Source organism: Phyllostomus hastatus, unplaced genomic scaffold (genome assembly GCF_019186645.2).
Source record: "Phyllostomus hastatus isolate PE091 unplaced genomic scaffold, TTU_PhHast_1.1 phas_scaffold_317, whole genome shotgun sequence".
NCBI classification, from domain to species: domain Eukaryota; kingdom Metazoa; phylum Chordata; class Mammalia; order Chiroptera; family Phyllostomidae; genus Phyllostomus; species Phyllostomus hastatus.
In genome coordinates this window covers 28,712,704-28,733,549 of record NW_025334023.1, presented here as the reverse complement: position 1 = coordinate 28,733,549, position 20,846 = coordinate 28,712,704, and the positions used below count along the sequence as shown (strand labels likewise).

Below are 20,846 nucleotides of genomic sequence, written 5' to 3'. Positions count from 1 at the left end.
TCTTATATCTGTGAAAGTGTAAGAAGGAGAAAGAAATTTGTACTGGCCTTGCTGTTGTACCTCCAACTGCAAAAGTTACAGCCATGGTATGTGGTAAGTACTTAGTTAAAATTAAAAAAAAAAAAGCATTAAATGCATGGGTGGAAGACCTGAACAGAAAAGTGTTTCAATTGATGGCAACATGTTGCACCAGAAACACTGAGTCTATACGGAGACTTCAGCAAGGGATCCCCTAAAACCAGTGACCACATTTGTATAACTTTTATTATGGTATATGATTGTGATTATTCTATTTTATTATCAGTTATTGTTGTTAATCTCTTACTGTGCCTAATTTATAAATTAAACTTTGTCATAGGCGTGTGTGTGTAGGAGAAACACAGAGTGTAGGTAGGTTCTGTACTGCCCCATTTCAGGCATCCTCTGGGGGTCCTGGAAAGCATCCCCTGAAGATCAGGGGGGACTGCTCCCCTCGGACACCATCCCACTGCAGGTGCTCTCCTTCCAGTTTGCCTTTCACAGCACTGACAGGCTAATAATATTCCTTTCAACAAGCCTTTGAGCCTTTCCAGAGCTTTCTTGTTTCCACTTATATCAAGTGCAGACACAGTTGCCCAACTTCCAGCTATTTCCGTAGTTTGCCTTTAAAGCACGCAGCCCCCCCCTTCCCAAAGGGCCCACTGGGACTGTGCGCAGCTTAGTCCTCTGACTGTGATCCCGTGCACACACCTTGTACTCACCATGCCAGCCTTGCAGCCCTCCCTGCTTCGGATCGACATTGCTCGTACACTCAGCACTTGTGTTACTTTGTGCCTTGTTCACACTGGGTGGTATGCGTCAACTTTGTGTTTCATGTCTTTAAAGACAAGTGCTCTGTAAACATTCTTAAATTATATTTGAACGTAACAGCATCTGGAACAATAAATATATAAAATTAAATAAAAATAAAATAAAATAAAAACACTGAATGTTACCCCTGAAAGAGACCAAAGGCAAAATGTGCTTCTCAATCTTGTTATTTTACAAATGAGAAATCTGAACACATGAGATGAGATATTTTAAAATTTAATAGTTATATTTTCAGATTTTTGGTTATCTTCTATTCATGGCACAAGGTACTCAGTTACTATTTACATAATTGATAAAGTTTTATTTTAGAATAAATTTGCTTTTGATTAGAGAAATTATAAGTAAATAGTACTGGAGGTAGAAAATATGGCAAAAATCTGAAAGTAATAATCAAGATACAGAAGTGCTGAAAACAGTGTGATGCACCGCTTAGTCTGTGTTTAATTGTTTGCCTGACTGGTGGTTGACTGACCAGTTGTAGCGCACAGCTGTCTCCCAAGGCAAACAGCCTTCTCCGGTTTACTAAGTGAGCACACAAGGAAGTTTCATGGCTACATTTCCAGCATAAGGTCAAGAGAAGCAAAGAGTAAAGGGTCAACTGGGGAAACTGTTCCTGGCACCTATGAGGCTGTCTTCAGCTGAGCTCGCTGGAGGTGATGGCGTGCCTACAGAGCCAGTGCCCTAGTCTGTGGCAGGGAGGGTGGACTTCCTTTAGCCATTTTAACTCTTCCTAGGACTCTCTCTCCCACACAAAGTTTAACTGGGCAAGTGCAACACTTTAAACACAGAAATTTCCATTATGCACCAGAACATTTGTAAAAGAGAGAGAAGCTTTCACATTTCACATGCTGATTCACTGTTCATTCCTCTTGTTTTGGAAACTGTAAGAGCCACCCTGAGCAGCCCAACTTTCAGTGGTTTCCACCAGCAATTTAGGTCTTCCTGACCAGGCTCACTGAATTATAGGCCCCAAAGTAAATTCTCTGCAGGGAACAGAAATAGACTCTGGCTGGAGATCTGTTCGGGGGTGGTAGGGGTGGGTGGGAGCTAAAAACCCAAAGTCTCAAGAGCAAAGAACTCTGGACATTAGAAAAAATGAAAAGTGGATCCACTGTGCAATGCAATTCTGATATAAGCTAGCTAGAATTAAGTCATTTCACAAGTTAAGGGCACAGTCCATGCAAGACTGCTCTGCAGACACCAGCTACAAGTTGGGGGTTCCCAGACCACCCACACTTCTGACCAACTGGCTATAAACTCACGGTTTCCCACAAGCCCCTCAGGCTTGAGAATGTGTTAGTGTTATTGTAGGAAATGTCCAAACCTAGAGAATTTTTATAGAAGTTTATTTGAGCCAAACTGAAGACATGCCAGGAGCAAGCTCTCAAATGCTCCGGGAATGGTGGTTTTGCAACTTTTTTCCTGCATTCAGAATTAAAGAAAAAACTTAAGGATGATTATTTGGATGTGGGATAAATCAAGGTGGGAGGATTGTATTATAGGGCATCTAACGAGAATATGTGCTTTTTTGAGGGTGGTTTTGGCTTGTGTCAAAAGTGCATTAACCTAGGTACACAGAAACAGTGAACAGGCCTTGCTTGAGGTGAAGATAAACTTTTTACTAACAAGTTATGTGTCTGGGGTCTGCCCCCCACCATGACCTGCCCAGGTAGGAATTTATGATTATGTCACTTTGCAAGATCACTTTCTATAGAATTTCCATTTTTTCATTCACACTAAAACAACTCATAGAACTTAAGAAAGCACTATAGTTAAAATTATAGTTTGACTAAACATGGTACAAATCAGAATAAACACAGGTGACAAGCAAGTCTGGGAGGGTCCCAAGCATGAAGCTTTTCTTTCCTCAGGATAGGTCACCTTCCCAGCACAGCAGTGAGCATCACCAACCAAGAAGCTTACCCAAGCCCCAGTGACCAGAGTTTTTAGTGGGTTTCATGCTGTAGGCAGGGTTGATTGAATCATAAGCAATGTGATTGGACTCAATCTCCAGTGCTCCTTACCTCCAGGGATGTTGGGAGGCCAGGTCCATATGAAGGTTCAAAGCCCAGACTATCTAATCACATGTTGGTCTTGCAGTTGTGACCAGCGCCCACTGTACAGCTACTTAGGGATGCCCATTAGATCACCTCATTAGCATAAACTCAGATGAGGTCCTAGTGGTCTATCATGAAAAAGAATACTTATTTTTATTTTTAAGGGTTTTTAAAAATATTTTATTTATTTTTAGAGAGAGAGAAAGAGAGGGAAAGGAACATCAATGTGTGGTTGCCTCTTGCCCCCCACCCCGACCCCACCCAGAGACCTGGCCTGCAACCCAGGCATGTGCCCTAGATTGGGAATCAAACTAGCGACCCTTTGGTTTGCAAACTAGCACTCAATCCCCTGAGCCACACCAGCCGGGCAGAACACTTCTGTTCTGCAAGTAACAGAACACTTCTATTACTTGCAAAATTCTAAGTGTTTAGCAGTTCCATCTCAGGAACCCAAAGAAAGACCAGACAAATTCTTTATTATACAACACAAAAAGGAGAGTATGAAATGGACTTATTTTAAGTCATGAAAAACTAAGGCAAAGAACTGATTTTTATGATGAAGAAACAACTGAAAAACATTGCTTGAATATAAAATATATTGGTCATTAAACACTATTAAAGTTATTTTTTTAGAGAATGTTCATTAAAGCTGGGGGACAGTGAAGCCAGGAAGGCCTTTGGACAGAAGAAATAACAGGAGAGAGCCCAGGTGGCGCTGCTTTGGCTCCCTAGAAATGTTATAGGAAAGAAGTGGGCCAGAGTGGTGCTGCTTTTAGCTCACTGGAAAATCAGAGGAAAGGCAGCCTTGGACAGATTCTGGGGGTTTAGTCCAGGATGAGATGCTGCTGCCCACTGCTCCCTTGGTTACACGTCTCATGGGGTCCCTAGAGTTTAGGAGATGCCCCCCTGTGGGGGGAGGAGAGGAGGAAGGGATAGGATAGATGTGCTCCCAGAAGGGAGAGCCAGTGCCTGCTACTAGATTATTTAAAATTTGTTTTCCACTCACTTGTTCATTCATTCAGCAATATTTATGGACTCTCCACCTCCTATGCTAATCAATGAGGATATACTGTCACACTGTCACTGTAAAAAAATTCTTTGTATTACATTGAAAAGAGGAAGGATAACTATTTGAAATTATTTTCTTATTTTAATTCCAGTTGAAATGAACCTGACTTCTGAATAACTGTTAATTTTTGCTATCAAGCGTGATGTTAAGAGAGCCCCACAAATTGAAAATATTTGGCATCTAGTCTAGATTTATAAGGAATTGGGAATGTGGGGGATAATAGAAGAAATATATATGTTATTTGTTTAACCAGAAGGCTACCGTTTGGTCTTGTTTTTAAAGAAAATCAAAAAGTGCTTTGAAATGTGATATGTTTTAAACTGTTCTTTTTCTGCTTTCCTGTAATTGGAGCAACATACTAATTTCTACAAGTTGTGACTACTAACAGAGAGCAATCACCTCACAGACTTGTACCGAAGAGACGAAACCATCCAGGTGACAGGAAATGGCCACGTGCAGAGTCCTCGCTTTCCAAACAGCTACCCCAGGAACCTGCTTCTGACCTGGCGGCTCCACTCCCAGGAGAACACAAGGATACAGCTAGCCTTCGACAATCAGTTTGGATTAGAGGAAGCAGAAAATGATATCTGTAGGTAAGTGAAGAAAAAAAATCCATTTTAGAGAACTCTTCCAAGGTAAGAAAAAGGTGAATTTACAAACATCATCTTAAACTTTCCTTTGGGCCCTTTGGACCTACTCAGAATGCACCACTTATTTCTCAAAAAGCCATATGTCAGTCCTAGCAGACAAAATAAACTGGAGCATAGACAGCTGCTGACTAACAGAAACTCACTTTCACACCTGTTGGAGCCAGGCTGCATGAGCCCCAGAGAAGGAGGGAATCTGGAGGCCTCTGTCTTGGCCAGGTGCAAAGCAGCCTGTGTGAGCAGCTGGATGCATCCAACATCCTAGATCACCTGCGGCCAAGTCTCATGGCTCTGGTCTAAATCCACCTTGGGCTTAAAGAGTGTACACCCTCCTTGGATCCAGGACCTAATCCAGACAATTGTAACCTATGCGTAGCAGTAATGGTTTCCCCAGACCTCATTTGGAAAGGATGATAGTGAGGACCTATGGTGGTGAGCAAGAACAGATGTGGACATTTTATGCAATGGTTATGCAATGGTGAAGTGCACTAGAATATTTTCTCTCCTTTTCTCCTTTCTTCTCCTTTCTCCTAAATCATAGTTTTAAGGCCTCAGGTATGTGTAAGGGGGAAGGGAAGGCAACCCCAGGGTCTGTGTGCTCCTCAGATTTTCAGTTTCCTGTGGTTTCTCAGTCACATTAAAAGATGAAAACCATGTCTGATAATCTCCCTTTTTAGCATATTGATCAGAGAGGACCCTGGCTGTTGTTTTCTGAATTGTCTGTTCACAGCATCCTATTCACTTAATTAGTATGTATAAGACTTGGGGAGGAATTTTTTTCTTTTCTCTACTTAGCTGCACACACTTGTTCTGCATTGTCAATGAACTATTGAACTGCTAAATCCTTTCTGCAGGTTTATTTTCCTTTGAATAATAAAGAGAGTGCCTCAAATTTAGCTGTCCTTTGTTGCACGATTATTATGCTGACAGCTTTGATTATCTTGCTATTTTTTTAAAGAATAACAGTAGTGACTATTACTTTCTAGAACCACAGAAGGTATTGTATGCTAGAAAACATACAAATATATGCAGGAAGACCTAATCAGTATTTACAAAGAGAATAAACTAGAGCAGATCTTGTGCCTTTTCAACCTTGAAAGAGAGAACTAATTTTCTGTTCTGGAAAAAAGAGATCTTGGAAAAAACCCACAACACTATTAAAAGATAGTTAGAGGTGATGACCTGGGAGAGGGGAAGCCAGGTCTTCACTACTGAGCAGGGTTTTTGATTTTGGTAGTGAGTGAGCTCTTTGGGCATGCTGGCTTTAAAATAGAAGAGGAGGTTAGGATGTCTTTGACCCTACACTAAATCTATCCGCTTTTCAGAATTTATGAAGAGAGGTAGAGGAGTAAGAGGTGGAAAGAGGAGAGGAAGAAGGGAAAGGCACAGGTCTGAGACCTGCCTCAGAATTCTCCCCAAGAAACAAAATGGTGTGCTCTTGACATCAGACACAGCATCAGAGTTACACTGATGATGTGTTTTTTAAAAAGCAAAAATGACGGATTGAGTTAGTGACAACATTTCAAGTATACCCTGGCTTTGTGCAGTAAGTATGATTTACATGTATTATGTATAAAATGAAATGCAATTGATTTTCTACCATCTGTTCAAAAGCCTCCTTGATGTTTACACTAATATTTTATTGCTTGAGTAATGATTCTTTGTGAGTGCTTTTCACCTTCTAAGCACTGTAAGTAATTAGTTTATACAGCACCCAAAAGATAATCAGCTGGTAAAATTGTATAAACCTTCTTACTCTGCTCATAAGGAAACTGAGGCAAAGGACATAAAGATCTCATAAATCACTGTCAACAAAATTTAATACCCATATTATTATGTTTACCTCCTTAGATTAACCTGCCCAACCCAATAAGAGCTCTAAGGTGTATGGGTAGGACCAGTTAAGCCATACTAGATTTTTTTTTCATATTTAGACATGATGTTTCTCATACTGATTCCTTTTGGCAATTATGACAGAAAAATATAATATGTTTGAGAGACTGCTTCTGACACCAGAAAGGGACCAGGATCAAGTCTGTTCTGCCTTGGCACAGTCTGAAATGTGGGGGTTCTTAATTTCATCCGGGAAAGATTTCATGATATGAGTCCAGGTGATTTTGAGAGTACATTCATTAAAGCTGGGGCCAGTGAAACAAAGGAAGGGTTTAAAATAGAAGAGGCAAGATCATAGAAACAGGAATGAGCCTAGGTGGAGCTGCCTTGGCCCGTTACAAAGAAAGATACAGATGGAGAAGAAGTGAGGCAGCTAGACTATGTGGACTCAGGAAAAAGTGACAAAGGCAAAAGGAGGGTCCTTGGAGACGGTTCAGAGGGTTAGCCAGGATGAGCTGCCGCTGCCTGCTGATCCCCTGGTTGCAAGCTCCTGGGAACGTTGGAGCCTAGAAGAAAGAAAGCAAAGATACACACCTGTAGAAAGAAGGAGAGGGAAGGTGTAGACATGTCCAAGAGAGAGTGCACAATGTTTCCTTTGTATTAAGAGCTTTTGTTTTCTGAGTGTAGAAATTCTAGGGGAGGTCTCACAGGACGATCTCAATAGAATAATCATAAGCTTTTCAGGTGCATTCTTTGATATGTTGATGCATCAAAATGAACTTACAGAGGGATCAGGGTCATGCACCTTCAAAGAATGCCGCTGGAGAGGGTCCAGGCTAGGATCAAGGCAGGTCGGCCCTAGCATGGTCTGGAATATGTAAACCATTTGCTCCTAAGTGTCCTTGAGAAAGACAAGATCTAGCAATGTATTGATATGATCTGGTTGTAAATTGCTCTGCTGTTTAGTTATCTGTCTCAGTTTCCCCATTCCACTTGCTAAGGAATTTTTCTAGCATTTTACTAACCTACCTCACTGCCACTGTTCACTGTGAATGCACATCATTTGCATTGAGAAGTCATCTGGGAGAGGTAGAGTGGAGGAGTGAGACACTGACACCCAGAACCAAGAGGCAGATAGTTCAGTTCATCAAGTACAATGTTCCACAATCTTGGGTATTCTGAAAATAGAATTAATGATCCTTAGAAGATATCAACTCTGTCACTGAAGATGTCTTACAAAGTGATGGCAAAGTGGAATGGTATGGAGGCATCTCAAGGACCAAATGGTTATGGAATATCTAAAGAGGTCTTTCTGGTTCCCCTCAATCCTGGCATTGTTTGCCTGACCAATGCCAAAGCGGAACCTTAGTCTTAAGTCATTCACACCCTGGTTTAACTAGCCCAGATATTTCCAGTAGTGGTTAGCAAACATCTCTACTCAATTCATATGCTTTCCATTATGATAAAAGTCATGTTTTATGATATTATCCTTTCAAAAGACAGTTTCTAAAAAGAGGAGTTAGTGATTTATTTTTTGTGATGAAGTACTGATTCTATATGCTGTACAGATACAGATCTTCCTTTTTAAAGAAAGTATGGAGTGTGGTAAATTAATTCAAAATGGGAATTTGTTTGAAAAACTTTATATAGTAAATATTTGGATATATAATTAGAGCTACATCTCCTCAAAAATGATGATAGATTATAGCTATTTGTTTTTGCAGGAAAGCTTTGTAAACCAGATGCTCAGAAAGTGGCCTGTTTTGATTATTAATGATTTGAGAACAGTCATGGCAAATGTGTGTGAAGGATTTTTTCAGAATAGATTGTGGAGGTTTGGATTTGGAAAACCTAACCCAAACACTAGCTTCACTTTAAAAATGTCTATAGCTTAGCCAGTCCCCAGGAACCACGGTGACTGTTGTGGCTGATGCCGGTTTTCCACCGGGCATTGCTGAGCACACAGCCGTGGGAGCCCCTGAGCAGTCCAGATGGAAGCAGCAGTAAACACGGCTCACCTCCTCGCACAACCACGTCAAAATTACAACTAAACTGCAGAGCAACCATCACTCAAAAAAGTCAGAAAGCAAGTTGAATGGTTGCCCAACAACTGCAGAACTAAAGAAACTGCACCCGTCCAGACGGGTAGGAGATGTGGAGACACTGAGATGCAGAATGGGCTGATCCCAAACCCACACATGGTAGATAAAAATTCAGGGCATATATCTGTGGAGTGAGGGGTCCCAGGTCTACACCAGGCCCCCCAGCCCTACAGCCTAGGGTTTTAGTGCCAGAAAGATAAGCCCCCATAACTTCTGGTGGTAAAACCCAGCCAGTTTGAATTGGTGAAAGGAACTATTAAAGTCCCAAGTAGTCCCCCTTACAGGATCCAAACATGGACTCATACAGACTCATTCCCTCAGAGCTCCAGCACCAAGGCAGCAACTTACAGGGCACTGGTGATATGGGAAGGAACTGAAGTGTCTAGCATCAGGGTGAGAGCTAGGGGACAGCTTTTTCCCAGACAGAAAGGTGAGTAGAGACCATTGTTCCTTTTATGAGTCCTTCCCACACAGAGCCACAGAGCTGGTAGGCTGGAGCCATTATGTGAGACTCCATCAACACAGCTCACACAGTTTACTCCACCCTGGGGAATCTCTGAGAGGCTAACCCAACCAACTTACAGCCAACCCAAGCTGTTAACCGTGGCGTTTCCAAATGAATTGCTGGTCTCAACATAGGCTTCATATCTTCTCAAATCCCTTCAAAAAGGCAACAACTAGCCTCAGAGAGCTGCCAGACACCATACCTCTGGCTAAGTGGCCCTAGGCCCCACCTAAGGGCAGCCAGCTTTGGATCACAGTTTGGTTCTCCTGGGAACCTCCAAGCTGCAACCTCCAGCACAAGTTGCAGTCATGTGCAGATTGCTTTGTAGCTCATGTTGAGTGGGCCCAGGTGGAACACAGGTGAAAGCTGACCCAGACCTGTACCACATGGGATACCCCAGAGACTGTGCACCCAGTGGACAGCTACAGACTATATCAGAACACAACCATTCTACTGCTGCACAGCTGATTCTCCATGGAGGGTGGAAGTTGGTGGTCAGTGGTTACAGCCAGTCCTTGAAGCTGACTGGCCTGGCTAAATCCTTCCCATTGACCTGCCAACAGCCATCAAGGCTCAACTACAAGAAGAAGGCCTACTCAGCCCAGAGGGAGGAAATATCTGGAGTGCCCTGCTTTGTGATAGGAGAGGCTGTGCCACTAGACCCTATAAGACACCTACTACATTAGGCCATGCTACCAAGACAAGGAGTGATAGCAGCTCTACCTAATACATAGAAATAGATACAGGGAGGCTGGAAATGTGAGGAGACAAAGAAACATGGCCCAAATATAGAACAGATCAAAACTCCAGAAAAGAATTAAACAAATAGAGATGAGCAATATATCAGATGCAAAATTCAAAACACTGGTTATAAGCATGCTCAAGGAACTTAGTGAGTACCTCAACAGCATATAAAGACCCAGGCAGAAATAAAGGATATACTAATTGAAATAAAGAACAATTTACAGTGAATCAACAGCAGAATAGATGAAGTCAAAAATCAAAGCAAGGATATGGGACATTAGGAAACAAAAAACAGCCAATCAGAACAAGAAGAAAAGAGAAATTCAAGAAAACAAGATAGTGTAAGGAGCCCTGGCTGGCGTAGCTCAGTGGATTGAGCTCGGGCTGCAAACCAAAGTGTTGCAGGTTCAATTCCCAGTCAGGGTATATGCCTGGGTTGCAGGCCATGACCCCCAGCAACCGCACATTGATGTTTCTCTTTCTCTCTCTCTCTATCTCCCTCCCTTCCCTTTCTAAAAATAAATAAATAAATAATAAAAAATGTGAAAAAAAAAAGGTAGTGTAAGGAGACTCTGGGATAACTTCAAGCATTCCAACATTCACATCATAGGGGTGCCAGAAGGAAAAGAGAAAGAGCAAGTAATTGGAAGTCTATTTGGAAAAATAATGGAAGTAAACTTCCCTAATTTGATGAAGGAAATAAACATACAAGTCTGGGAAGCGCAGAGTGTCCCAAACAAGATGGATACAAACAGGCACACCAAGACACATCATAATTAAAATGCCAAAAGTTAAACATAAAGAGAGAATCTTAAAAGCAGCAGGAGAAAAACAGTGAGTTACCTACAAGGGAGTTCCCATAAGGCTGTAAGCTGATTTCTCAAAAGAAACCTTGTAGGCTAGAAGGGATTAACAAGAAATATTCAAAGTCATGGAAGCACAGACCTACAGCCAGGATTACTCTACCCAGAAAAGCTATCATTTAGAATCAAAGGGCAAATAAAGAGCTTACCAGAAAAGCAAAAATGAAGGAATTCATCATCACCTAACCATTATTATATGAAATGTTAAAAGGACTGATTTCTGGCTGGCGTAGCTAAGTGGATTGAGCGCAGGCTGGGAACCAAAGTGTCCCAGGTTCGATTCCCAGCCAGGGTACATTCTGGGTTGCAGGCCAGAACCCCCAGCAACCACACATTGATGTTTCTCTCTCTCTCTCTCTCTCTCTCTCTCTCTCTCTCTCTATCTCCCTCCCTTCCCTCTCTAAAAATAAATAAATAAAATCTTTAAAAAAAAAAGGACTGATTTAAGAAAAAGAAGATCAAAACTATGAACATTAAAGTGGCAATAAATCTATGTCTATCAACAATTTAATCTAAAAACCAAACTAAGCAAACAAGAAGCACAGAGAACAGAATCATGGATATGGAGAGCATTGTTATGGTTGCCAGATGGGAGGGGGTTTGGAGGTATGGGTGAAGAGGTGAGGGAATTAAGAAGTACAGATTGGTAGTCACAGAATAACCATTGGGATCTAAAGAAAAGGACAGGAAATGGAGTAGCCAAAGAATTTATACACATGACCCATGGACATGAACAAAAGGGTCAGAATTGCCTGAGGGAATGGGAGGTGCTGAGTGGGGTGGGGGGCAAGGGGGGAATATTGGGACAACTGTAACAGGACAATCAATAAAATATAATAAAAAAAATAAAATATCTGTAGTTTATAGTTTTTATTTCATCTGGTAGGCCATATCCCAGATGTATGTGATAAAAAATCACATACAATAGTTTTACATTCTTGATGAAAGTATGAATTTCAAAGTCTACTTTAATCAGTATTTGTTTATTTTTATTAAATTAATACTAGATATGATTTTGTGGAAGTTGAAGATATATCTGAAACCAGTACCATTATTAGAGGACGCTGGTGTGGACATAAGGAAGTACCTCCAAGGATAACATCAAGAACAAACCAAATTAAAATAACATTTAAGTCTGATGACTACTTTGTGGCTAAACCTGGATTCAAGATTTATTATTCTTTTGTGGTAAGTACCTTACCCACATTGTGATTAAAAGAAGACCCTGGTTTCATAGAGTATAGTGATTATTTTCTATGATTAAATATAGTGATGTGAGGGCAAAGGAACTTTATTGATTCCCATTGGTATATTTTGTTCCTGCCTATGGCCAAAATATTAAGGCCTTTTTTTTAGTAAGGAATACTATTTTGGATCTATTAAGTCAACTCTTAGGCCCAGACATTTTGAAGGAAAACATGGTATATAGAAGAAGTAAAATAATTTATGATAAAACAGGTACCATATTATCTTTAATTCAACTGAAGCAAGATAAATGTATAGCCAAATAGAAGGTAAGTGAAAGTTGAACATCTTTGATTTGAAAAGTTGCCTATGTATTTCCAATCACAGAAAAGAATCCTGATAATTTTAGTTTAAATTATCACCCAAATTTGGAAGGGTCTATGTTATAATCATAAGGCCTGAGTTTGCAAGCATCTTAAAGATCATAATGGTTCTATTAGAAAATATTTAACCTCTTATTGAGTCAAAATAGACATTGTAGTTAATCCTCCTTGTTGGGGCACACACAATCACAGTCATGTCTTTAGTTAATCAGTCATTCATAAAACAATATAAAGTTGCTGACATCTTACAGTTGCAGTAGATAGAAAGGTAAGTAGGAGAGACAGGGTTCTTAACCTTCTACTGTAGCTAATAGTTTGATTGAGAGAACAATTAGAAAGGGGAAGCAACTGAGAATGATGAATATTAAGACAGAAGTACTGGGTGCCATAGGTCAAGCCCAGGCAGACATCAGAACAATTTTGCCTATATAGTATCTTAAATACACCTGAATCCTTTAACTGAGCATAGCATATTGTCTTTTTTTTCCCCCAACAACATTTTTCTTCACTTATTCAGTTTGTTTCTATCCCTTTTCAAAATGTGGATGCCAAAATAGAACACAGTACTATAAATGGAATAAATTTGTGGCTTTTTTCTCTCCTGAGTTACACTTAGAATAAAAATAAATCTTGGCTTTTTAAACTAATGGCTTTTTTGTGTTATTGGGAGTCATTAAATACTAAATGACTTCTACATCCAAACATTGTAAATGAAGAAAATGCACATGGTGACACTGGTTCCAGTTTTAATTTGGAAATAATCCATCAAGCATGATTTACATTATTGCAAATTCATACAATGCCACTCAGCATTAAAACTGAAGTGTGAACCTTTGGTATCTACATTTCTTTGCCTTTTAATGTGCTCAGTGATGCATCCATTTTCAATTGTTCAAGGTCAAAACCGGATTGGCTGGTTGGAACCGTTATGGATAGGCTTAATGAAGAAACTTCCCCAGCCCTTTTTGTCAAGTGCTGTTAGTAGAACGTATATACCTTTCTGTGAAGCTTTGGTTGTGACTAAATTGAATGACACACAAGTCAGTTTGAAACACCCCAACTCTAATACAATATCTTTACAGAAAAATAATTTCTTTTTCTAGAAAAGGCAGTACACAGTGCATGTGTAAATTTGGGGAGGGAAGCAGGAGCTTGAGGTGCTTTGCATTATGGGGGAGGCTTATCACTCATTTTCTAGGCAATGTTAAGTGGAATGTTGTGCATTCTCTGTGATTTGAATGTAAACTCATTGGCATCACTCTGCTCAGTCACTCATTCACCTCCACCAGTACATTCAGTTGTAATTTTTAAAAATGATGGCAGTCACAACTTTTTTTTTTACAATTTCCCTACTGGCCACTTGGTCTACATTCATTGAGAGTAGCTCTGGGCTCTCTTTCCACTCCTAATAGGCTTCTGGCACTATATGATCAATTAAGTTCAAAGTGCTTTGGTTGCTGAATTCCAAGAGTTAGAATGAGCTTAACCTTCAGGTGTGTATAACTCCAGATCTGCATGATTTTTTGATAAACCTCTTCTGAGTCTTGCTCCACAAGCATGGAAGGTTAATTATGGCTTGACCGATGTGTGGGGAAGATCATGAACAGCATGAGTATGAACTTCAGCTCTGCTGTTTACTGGCTAAGGGCTCAGTGTTTTCATCTGTAAAATATCTTTGCCTTTTCTTGTTGCCAATATCATTGCTATTTCCTGTCAGGCAGCAAGTGAACCTGTCGGCCGTGCACAGAAAGCCCAGTTGTCAGTGCGTGCGTGTGCGCATGCGCAGACACCTCTGACGCGATTCAATTCCTCATCCACGAGAGGAACCTGTAATTGCACATTGTAACAAACACCAAAAAACTGTGTGTTTAATAGAAGGTACATTTTCAAAATTCAAAAAGAAAAAAATAATACATTTCAAACCTATTGAAAACTTCCTTGCTTTTTTAACAAGCTAGTTTATTTTAAGGTTGAAATCAGCTAATAACCATTATCAAGTCTTCCTAAAATTTAAAAAAAAAATACAGTGCTACCTGGCCAGTTACTTTAACTGTATATATATTTCTGCAGTTTGAATTAACTTCAAGTGGTACTGTTAGATTTCCACTGAGATTAAAACTGCATGAATCATGGTTTTGCATTACAAATAATTATGTAAAATAAAAGAAAATAGGAAAGGAAAAAAGGACTAGAACTGAAAGGTTGAATAAGATCATATCTCAAATACAGCAAATTTTTCAGATTCTAATTGTGTTTCCCTAAAACTTAGCAGTCGGGGAAGACAAAATCATCAACAAAATCGTGGTAGGCAAGACATCCTCAGTCACTGACACTAAATTCTGAACGACAGCTAGAGAGCAAAGGAGGGCCCCATTCACTATCTCTGTAAAGTGTGTGAGAATTCCACCTTTAATTACATAGTCAGGTTAAAATATGTGAATATTTGGAGCATCCACTGGTGTTGCAGCCACTTCAGCCAGAACTGTAATAGAGTCAAAAGCTAGTCAATGTGAGGGTGGGGATCCTCACAGCAGAGTCTGTTTACCTCAGTTTCTTTCTTTCAAAAATATCCTGCTGGAGGTTGGGAGCTATAGGATCTGCAATTTGTAATTTAAGTGCCTGCTCTGAGGCAAACCAGCCACAATCCTGGAGATACTGTGCAGAGTTTCTGCCCTCAGGGTCTAGCATGGTAGTGGGAGGAAATAGACAATAAACTTGTAACTAAATAGGGAAGTAAGCACTTCTATGTAAACAAGTTATTTGAACTTCAATAAAAGCTAGAAAGAAGATAAAAGAGAGTAGTGTGACAGAGAATGCCTGAGAAGGGGCTCACTCTAGCTAGACTATCAAGGGAGATCTGTGTGGCAAAACTGAGTTGAGACCTGAAGACCTGGGAAAAGGCACGCATGAGGAGCTATGAGAGAAGGGTGCTTTAAACAAAAGAATAGCAAATAGTAAGACTTTAAAATAGAAAGGAGATCTCTTTCCTTTGAAAGTAATGATTTTTTGATGGCCCAGGACTTAGGCTGCTGGAACAAAGCAGACATGAGAAGGAAGTAGAACAGTACCTAACTACTCACTCACTCCAGAGTGAGAAAGGAGATTTCTTGTCCTCATTTCAGCCCTTTCCTATTTGGGGGTATCTCTCAAGTCTTTCAGTACTGAGACTGGGTAAACTTTTTTAGCTATCCAAATCCAGAAGATCAATTAAGGCCAGATACTAAGAAAGCATCAGTAAAATATCAAATGAAGTGCGGGACAGAAGGAAAACCAGGAACATGGTCAGGGTCAGACAAGAAGAGAAGAAAGCAAGCAGAGCAAGAGGCAAATGCATGCTCAAGAATTCCTAAGTAAGCATTGTTGCGCTGGGCTGCCAAGTTAGTTAGCTAGCCTAAGAGCTCCAAATGGTGTTGGCTGAAGCACTCACACTCATTCTTAAGGACAGAGTCTCATTGTTGCAGCATTTTATTGGCAAGGGTAGCTAAGTGTTCTTATTTAGAACTTTACAAATGTCCTAAAATTTCACCACTTACAGAGGCCATTTTGATGTTCTATGGGATCTCGTGGGGTAGATTTAGTGAATCAGTTATTTTAATCACATTACATTCTAAAACCTGAAAACATAATGAGAACTTTAATAAGAGTGCATGAGATAGGGAAGTGGAAATTTTAATGTAGACCTGAAGCAAAAGATAATTTGACATATAGCTAGTCTACAAGCAAATGGTAGTGGGTAAGCAGAATAAAGAGGAAGTGGGCTCTTGCAAGAGCTGGGGGTAAGGAGCAGAAGGAAAGGAAGGGGGTAAAAAAGAGGATTAAGGAAGAAGGAGGAGACAAGAAAGTGAAGTGGAATGAAATCCCAGGTAAATATTATTTGTCCCTGTCTCATCAGGGAATTATGCTAGTTATGCTTTTGTTTCAATGCATTAGTCAACAGACTTTTTATAGAGCATCTGTTGTGTTCCATGCACTGTGATAAATATTGGATATAGGGTAGTGAACAAAACAGCCAAGGTTCCTGCCATAGAACTTATAATTTTATAAGCACAATCCTAATGATGGTGTTGGTGATGATGAGGATTATAATAAAATATATAAGGGGGGGCCCCCAAAACACAGAATTATCTTCTGGAGGGTGCACCTCTTATAGTATAGGCTTCCCCTGTTGGGCGAGTCTTCTAGGAACCCATCTATATCAGTGTACCAGCTGGCATTTTTGTGAGGGGTTTCATTTGGATTCAGTGAACTTTTTAAAAAGACGCTTTCAATGCATTCACCCATTTCATGATGGGTAATTTATCAGCACACCTGACCACACTGAACTGAGTGTGCAGCAGTTTGGACCAAAAACATCATGACCCCCATGCTCCACCCTCCCCATTCACCTGGTCTTGTCCCAAGTGACTCTTTTTTGTTTCCCCAGATGAAAAAAAGTCCTCAAAGGGAAATGTTTTGTTTCTCTGGATGAAAAAAGTACTCAAATAGAAATGTTTTGCCAATATAGAATAGGTGAAAAAATAAGCAGCAGTAGCACTAAAAGAAATCAAAATTGATGAGTTCAAAAACTGTTTTGAGCAGTAGAAAGAAATGGCTCTATAGGTGTATTGCATCAAATGGAGAGTACTCTGAAGGTGACTGAAGTTTAAACATGTAAGAATGAATACATGATTTTTTATAAATAAATTCAGGGTTTTTGGGAGGCCCCCTCGTATAGCATCTAAGCCTTTAGGTTTTGTGAAGTTTAAATGTATGGGGCAATGTATGTGAATGCAGTGCCTATGGCTACTAAATCGTGCATTGTATATAGACTTGCCTAAAACATATATATATATATATATATATATATATATATATAAATTATATATATAATTTAGAGCTTCAGCTTCTTAGAGATCTAGTGTCTATGCCAACTCTCTTATTTTACAAGTGAGGCAATAAACACAGGTTAGTGACTGTATAAATAACACGACAAACCCAATTTGATTATGAGTTTTCCTGTGGTCAAAGAGTTCACATGTACATGTTATCCATGAGATATAAAAGCTGTGTATCAGCTCCAAAAAATGGAGCATATCCAAGATTTTGTGTAAAATCCCAGGGACTCCCCTGAATCTCATTTATGATGCCCTACATGTCCCCTTAGATGCAGTTAAGAACCCCACACATATTGCCTCTGCGTGTTATCTGACTTTGGAATGTTTTCTGCAATGTTGACTAGTCCTTTCCAACATAAGCATGTGTTTGAAATAATACTTCACTACTGCAATTAATTTCCCTGATAAACCTCATGTGCTAATCATATGAGCAGATGACTCCCCACATACTAAGTTAACAGACTTCAGTCTTTGAGAGGGATGCTGTTTAATGGCATTTGGGCAGTCCAGTATCCTATTTATTTAGTATTTAATTATACGAACATGGTACAAGTAAACTTTTATCCTTGAAAACCAGGAAGATGGAAGGAATAATTTAAAGTGATTGTGCCTGTTTGTATACAAAAAACTTTCTATAACTGTGGTCTTTGATGTACTAATATTTTGGTAGATCAAGAAAATGAAAAAAATAAAGAAGGAAGAAGGCTATTTGACTTTATAAAAAATGGCTGGCATAAAGGTATGCCTAAAACAGCAGTATTTCTTTCTTAAAAAGTTATGAAATGAACTTTAATAAAAATATTTCTACCTAATGTTCACTTACGAATTCAACAGGTATTTCTGTGAACTTACTATGGATAATAAGAAGAAAATGATAGTCCTGTGAGGAAGAAACAATTTTAAAACTGTGAATTACAGTGATAAATTGTGAATGGAAGATTGTAGGCACACAAGGAAGAGAGATACTTAACCTCACAAAGATGGGGATTGCTGGTGTAAAGGAAGAAAAAACATATTGTTTCCTCTAACCTCTTAGTTTCTCTCTGTCTGGGACCCTGAAAATTAGACTGACGAAAGGCAGGTTAACAAGAGAAACCAAACAGAAGTCTCTAAACATGCATCATCAAACACATGGGAACATTCAGTGATGAGTGACTCAAAGCTCTGCTTAGAACTTGGGCTTATATAATATCTTAACAAAAGAATAATAATTTTTAGAGAAGTGACAAGATAAAGAAAAAGAACTTTGAGTTTCTAAGACAGCATATAGTGGAAAAGTAAATAAATATATGGGGAACAAACAAAAGCCAAAGGTTAATGAAGTTCATTATGTGAATTTCTCTGGTGCCTCTGTAGGCGGAGAAGGGTCTCGAGTTGTCTGGTGAGTAACTTCTGTGCTTCTGAGTAGAGAGGGGAGGGGACACCTTAACCGATGTGTGTACCTCTAGGCAGTTGTGGGAAGGGCAGAGAGCTTTTCCTATATCTGCTTCTTAACTGCCTTCAGGTTAAAATAACCCTATATTAAAGTGACGTATTTTGGGGTAGCTTTATTCATTACCCTTTATTGGACTGAGTCAGGGAGGAAAGACCACTGTGGAGAGAGTGTTGCCTAAATAAAGGCACAAAGTCAAAAAAGGAAGGCAATTCAGAATATCCTGATAAATAAAGTGTTTCAAGTTAAGGGTACTAACAACCACTTATTATCCTTTATTTTGCCAGTGGAAAGGAGATACAAGAAGTCAAAAGGTCATTAAAATAGCAGCTTTATTAATGGTGGTTCAAGAAATGTCAAATCTCAGAACTTTAGTAAAATAGAGATGATAACTTTGCTGGGGCCCAAAACCAAGTGGGGGTGTACTACTACAGTGATGCAATTTCAGACCCAAAGATTATTTTGAGGGATCTGAAGTCTGAAAAACAAACTAAGGGTACAGTTACACCCCCTTCCCACTGTATAGAAGATCACAGGTCTGGTCACAAACAATCATGGAGTCAGGGGAGCCAGTGAGGGCAGCCAACTCCAAACCTATGCTTAACAGATGGACCCAGAAAATAGAGAAGAGTCGACACTCTCCCCAATGGTTGGAGTCAGAAGCAGGCAGGTCAGGAAAGAAATGCAGAAATGGGGTGGGTATAGAGGAAGGGAAGGAGGATGGAAGAAATTCATGATGAAAAAGACCAAAAATGTTTGCTAATGTCTCCATATCTTCAGGCTGAGGCAGGAATATGACAGAAGGGTTTTCTCCTATAGACAAGCAATAACAAAGTTTGTGTGCTTGTAACATCTAAGCCCATATTGATTTTTATGCCTTTATTTTTCAATCAGTCATCTGTGGCAAAGGGCCTTGGGAACTTAATCCTGCTCACCTGTGAATGTAAGGAGAGCCAGTTGGCCTGCTCCATCTCTCTAAGAATCAGCTACTGTGAGTGGGAAGTGGAAGATCCCTGGAACTTTTAGGAAACTCCAGTCTTTACTCTCAGGTGAAAGAAGGAATTAGAAATCAGTCATAAAGACAAGACTCATCTAGCCTTGAAAATAACTTAATGTTCCCTTTTTCAGTAGGGATGTGACAGATTAAAGCTGACCTCTGTTCAATAGTACTTCTTTCACCTGTGAGAAAATTGAGCTACAAAGTGACTCTTCCCTTATTGCAATTGAAAATAAAAACCAGAAGGACAAAATATATATAAAAGATTGAAAAGGCTTGGAGCCATCTCTGAAAAAAATAGAGATACATGAATAAATAATAAAGTAATCATTGCTTTTTGGCTAAGCCCTGCTAATTGCTTCAATCAGTCTCCCTACCTTCTGTCACCCCTACCTTCAATCTGTCCTGCACATGGTTGCCAGCTAAAGTAGAACTGTGATAAATCATTTTCCAGCTGAAAACTTGTAAATGACTTCCAGTTTCCTGTGGAGTAATGTCCAAACACCTTGCTCTGAAACTGAGAGTCTTCCATGTTCTAATCCCAAACTAACATTCTAGTTTCAATTTTGCCTTCTCTCTATACATACTCTTCAGTCCAGACAAAAAGCATTGTTCCTTGATAGCCCATGATTTTCCACTTCTAATCCCTGACAATGAATTTACATGGAGAGAATCAAGAATCCAATCCCTTCTCTCTCTGTTAAAGACATATTCATGTCAAAGAGCCTACTTGTCTTTAGTTCCTCAACCAGATATGTTTTTTCCATTCAGCACTCAGATTTTTGTTCTTGATCAACATTATGGATTTTCAAATAAAAAAAATATTTTACCTGTATGCCAGATGTTTTAAAAATATTTATAAGAGTTAAAAAAGGGAATAAAAACATAGTTTTCATCACTCAAAGTACAGCCTCTATGAACACTTTGGAATTTCTTTCCAGTTGTTTTTAATCTGTAGAAACCTATGTATAAGTCTCACTGTCTCCATCAGAGGTAATGTTCCTTGGGCAGGAAGCAACTTTATTTCTGCAGGGACTATCACAGGGCATTGTACCAGGTAGGTGTCAAGTGTTTAAGCTGTCCCAACACATATTCATTGAGTACCTATAATGCATCTGATTGTTTGGAGTAAAAGCAATAAAAGCAATACTCAATGATGTGTAGCTCTCGCTGGATAATGCAATTGAATAGAGTTTTGTCCTGATACATCAAGGCTGCTGGTTAGATTCCAGATTAGGTCACATACAAGAATAAAGCAATGAATCTGGAAATAAATGGAACAATAAATCAATGTTTCTCTCTCTAA

At 39.5% G+C, this 20,846-nt stretch overlaps 1 protein-coding gene across 2 annotated transcripts in view; it reads left to right on the top strand.

Annotated features, from left to right (window-relative positions):
• PDGFD (platelet derived growth factor D) overlaps positions 1-20,846 on the top strand; it is a 244,309-nt gene that overhangs the window by 158,997 nt on the left and 64,466 nt on the right. Inside the window, exons 2-3 of one of the 2 annotated variants that reach the window (XM_045818302.1) lie at positions 4,382-4,568; positions 11,677-11,857. In XM_045818302.1, coding sequence (XP_045674258.1) covers positions 4,382-4,568; positions 11,677-11,857 — 368 coding nt within the window. Of the gene's footprint in view, positions 1-4,363; positions 4,569-11,676; positions 11,858-20,846 lie in introns of both variants that reach the window. The other variant, XM_045818301.1, reaches the window with a different exon arrangement.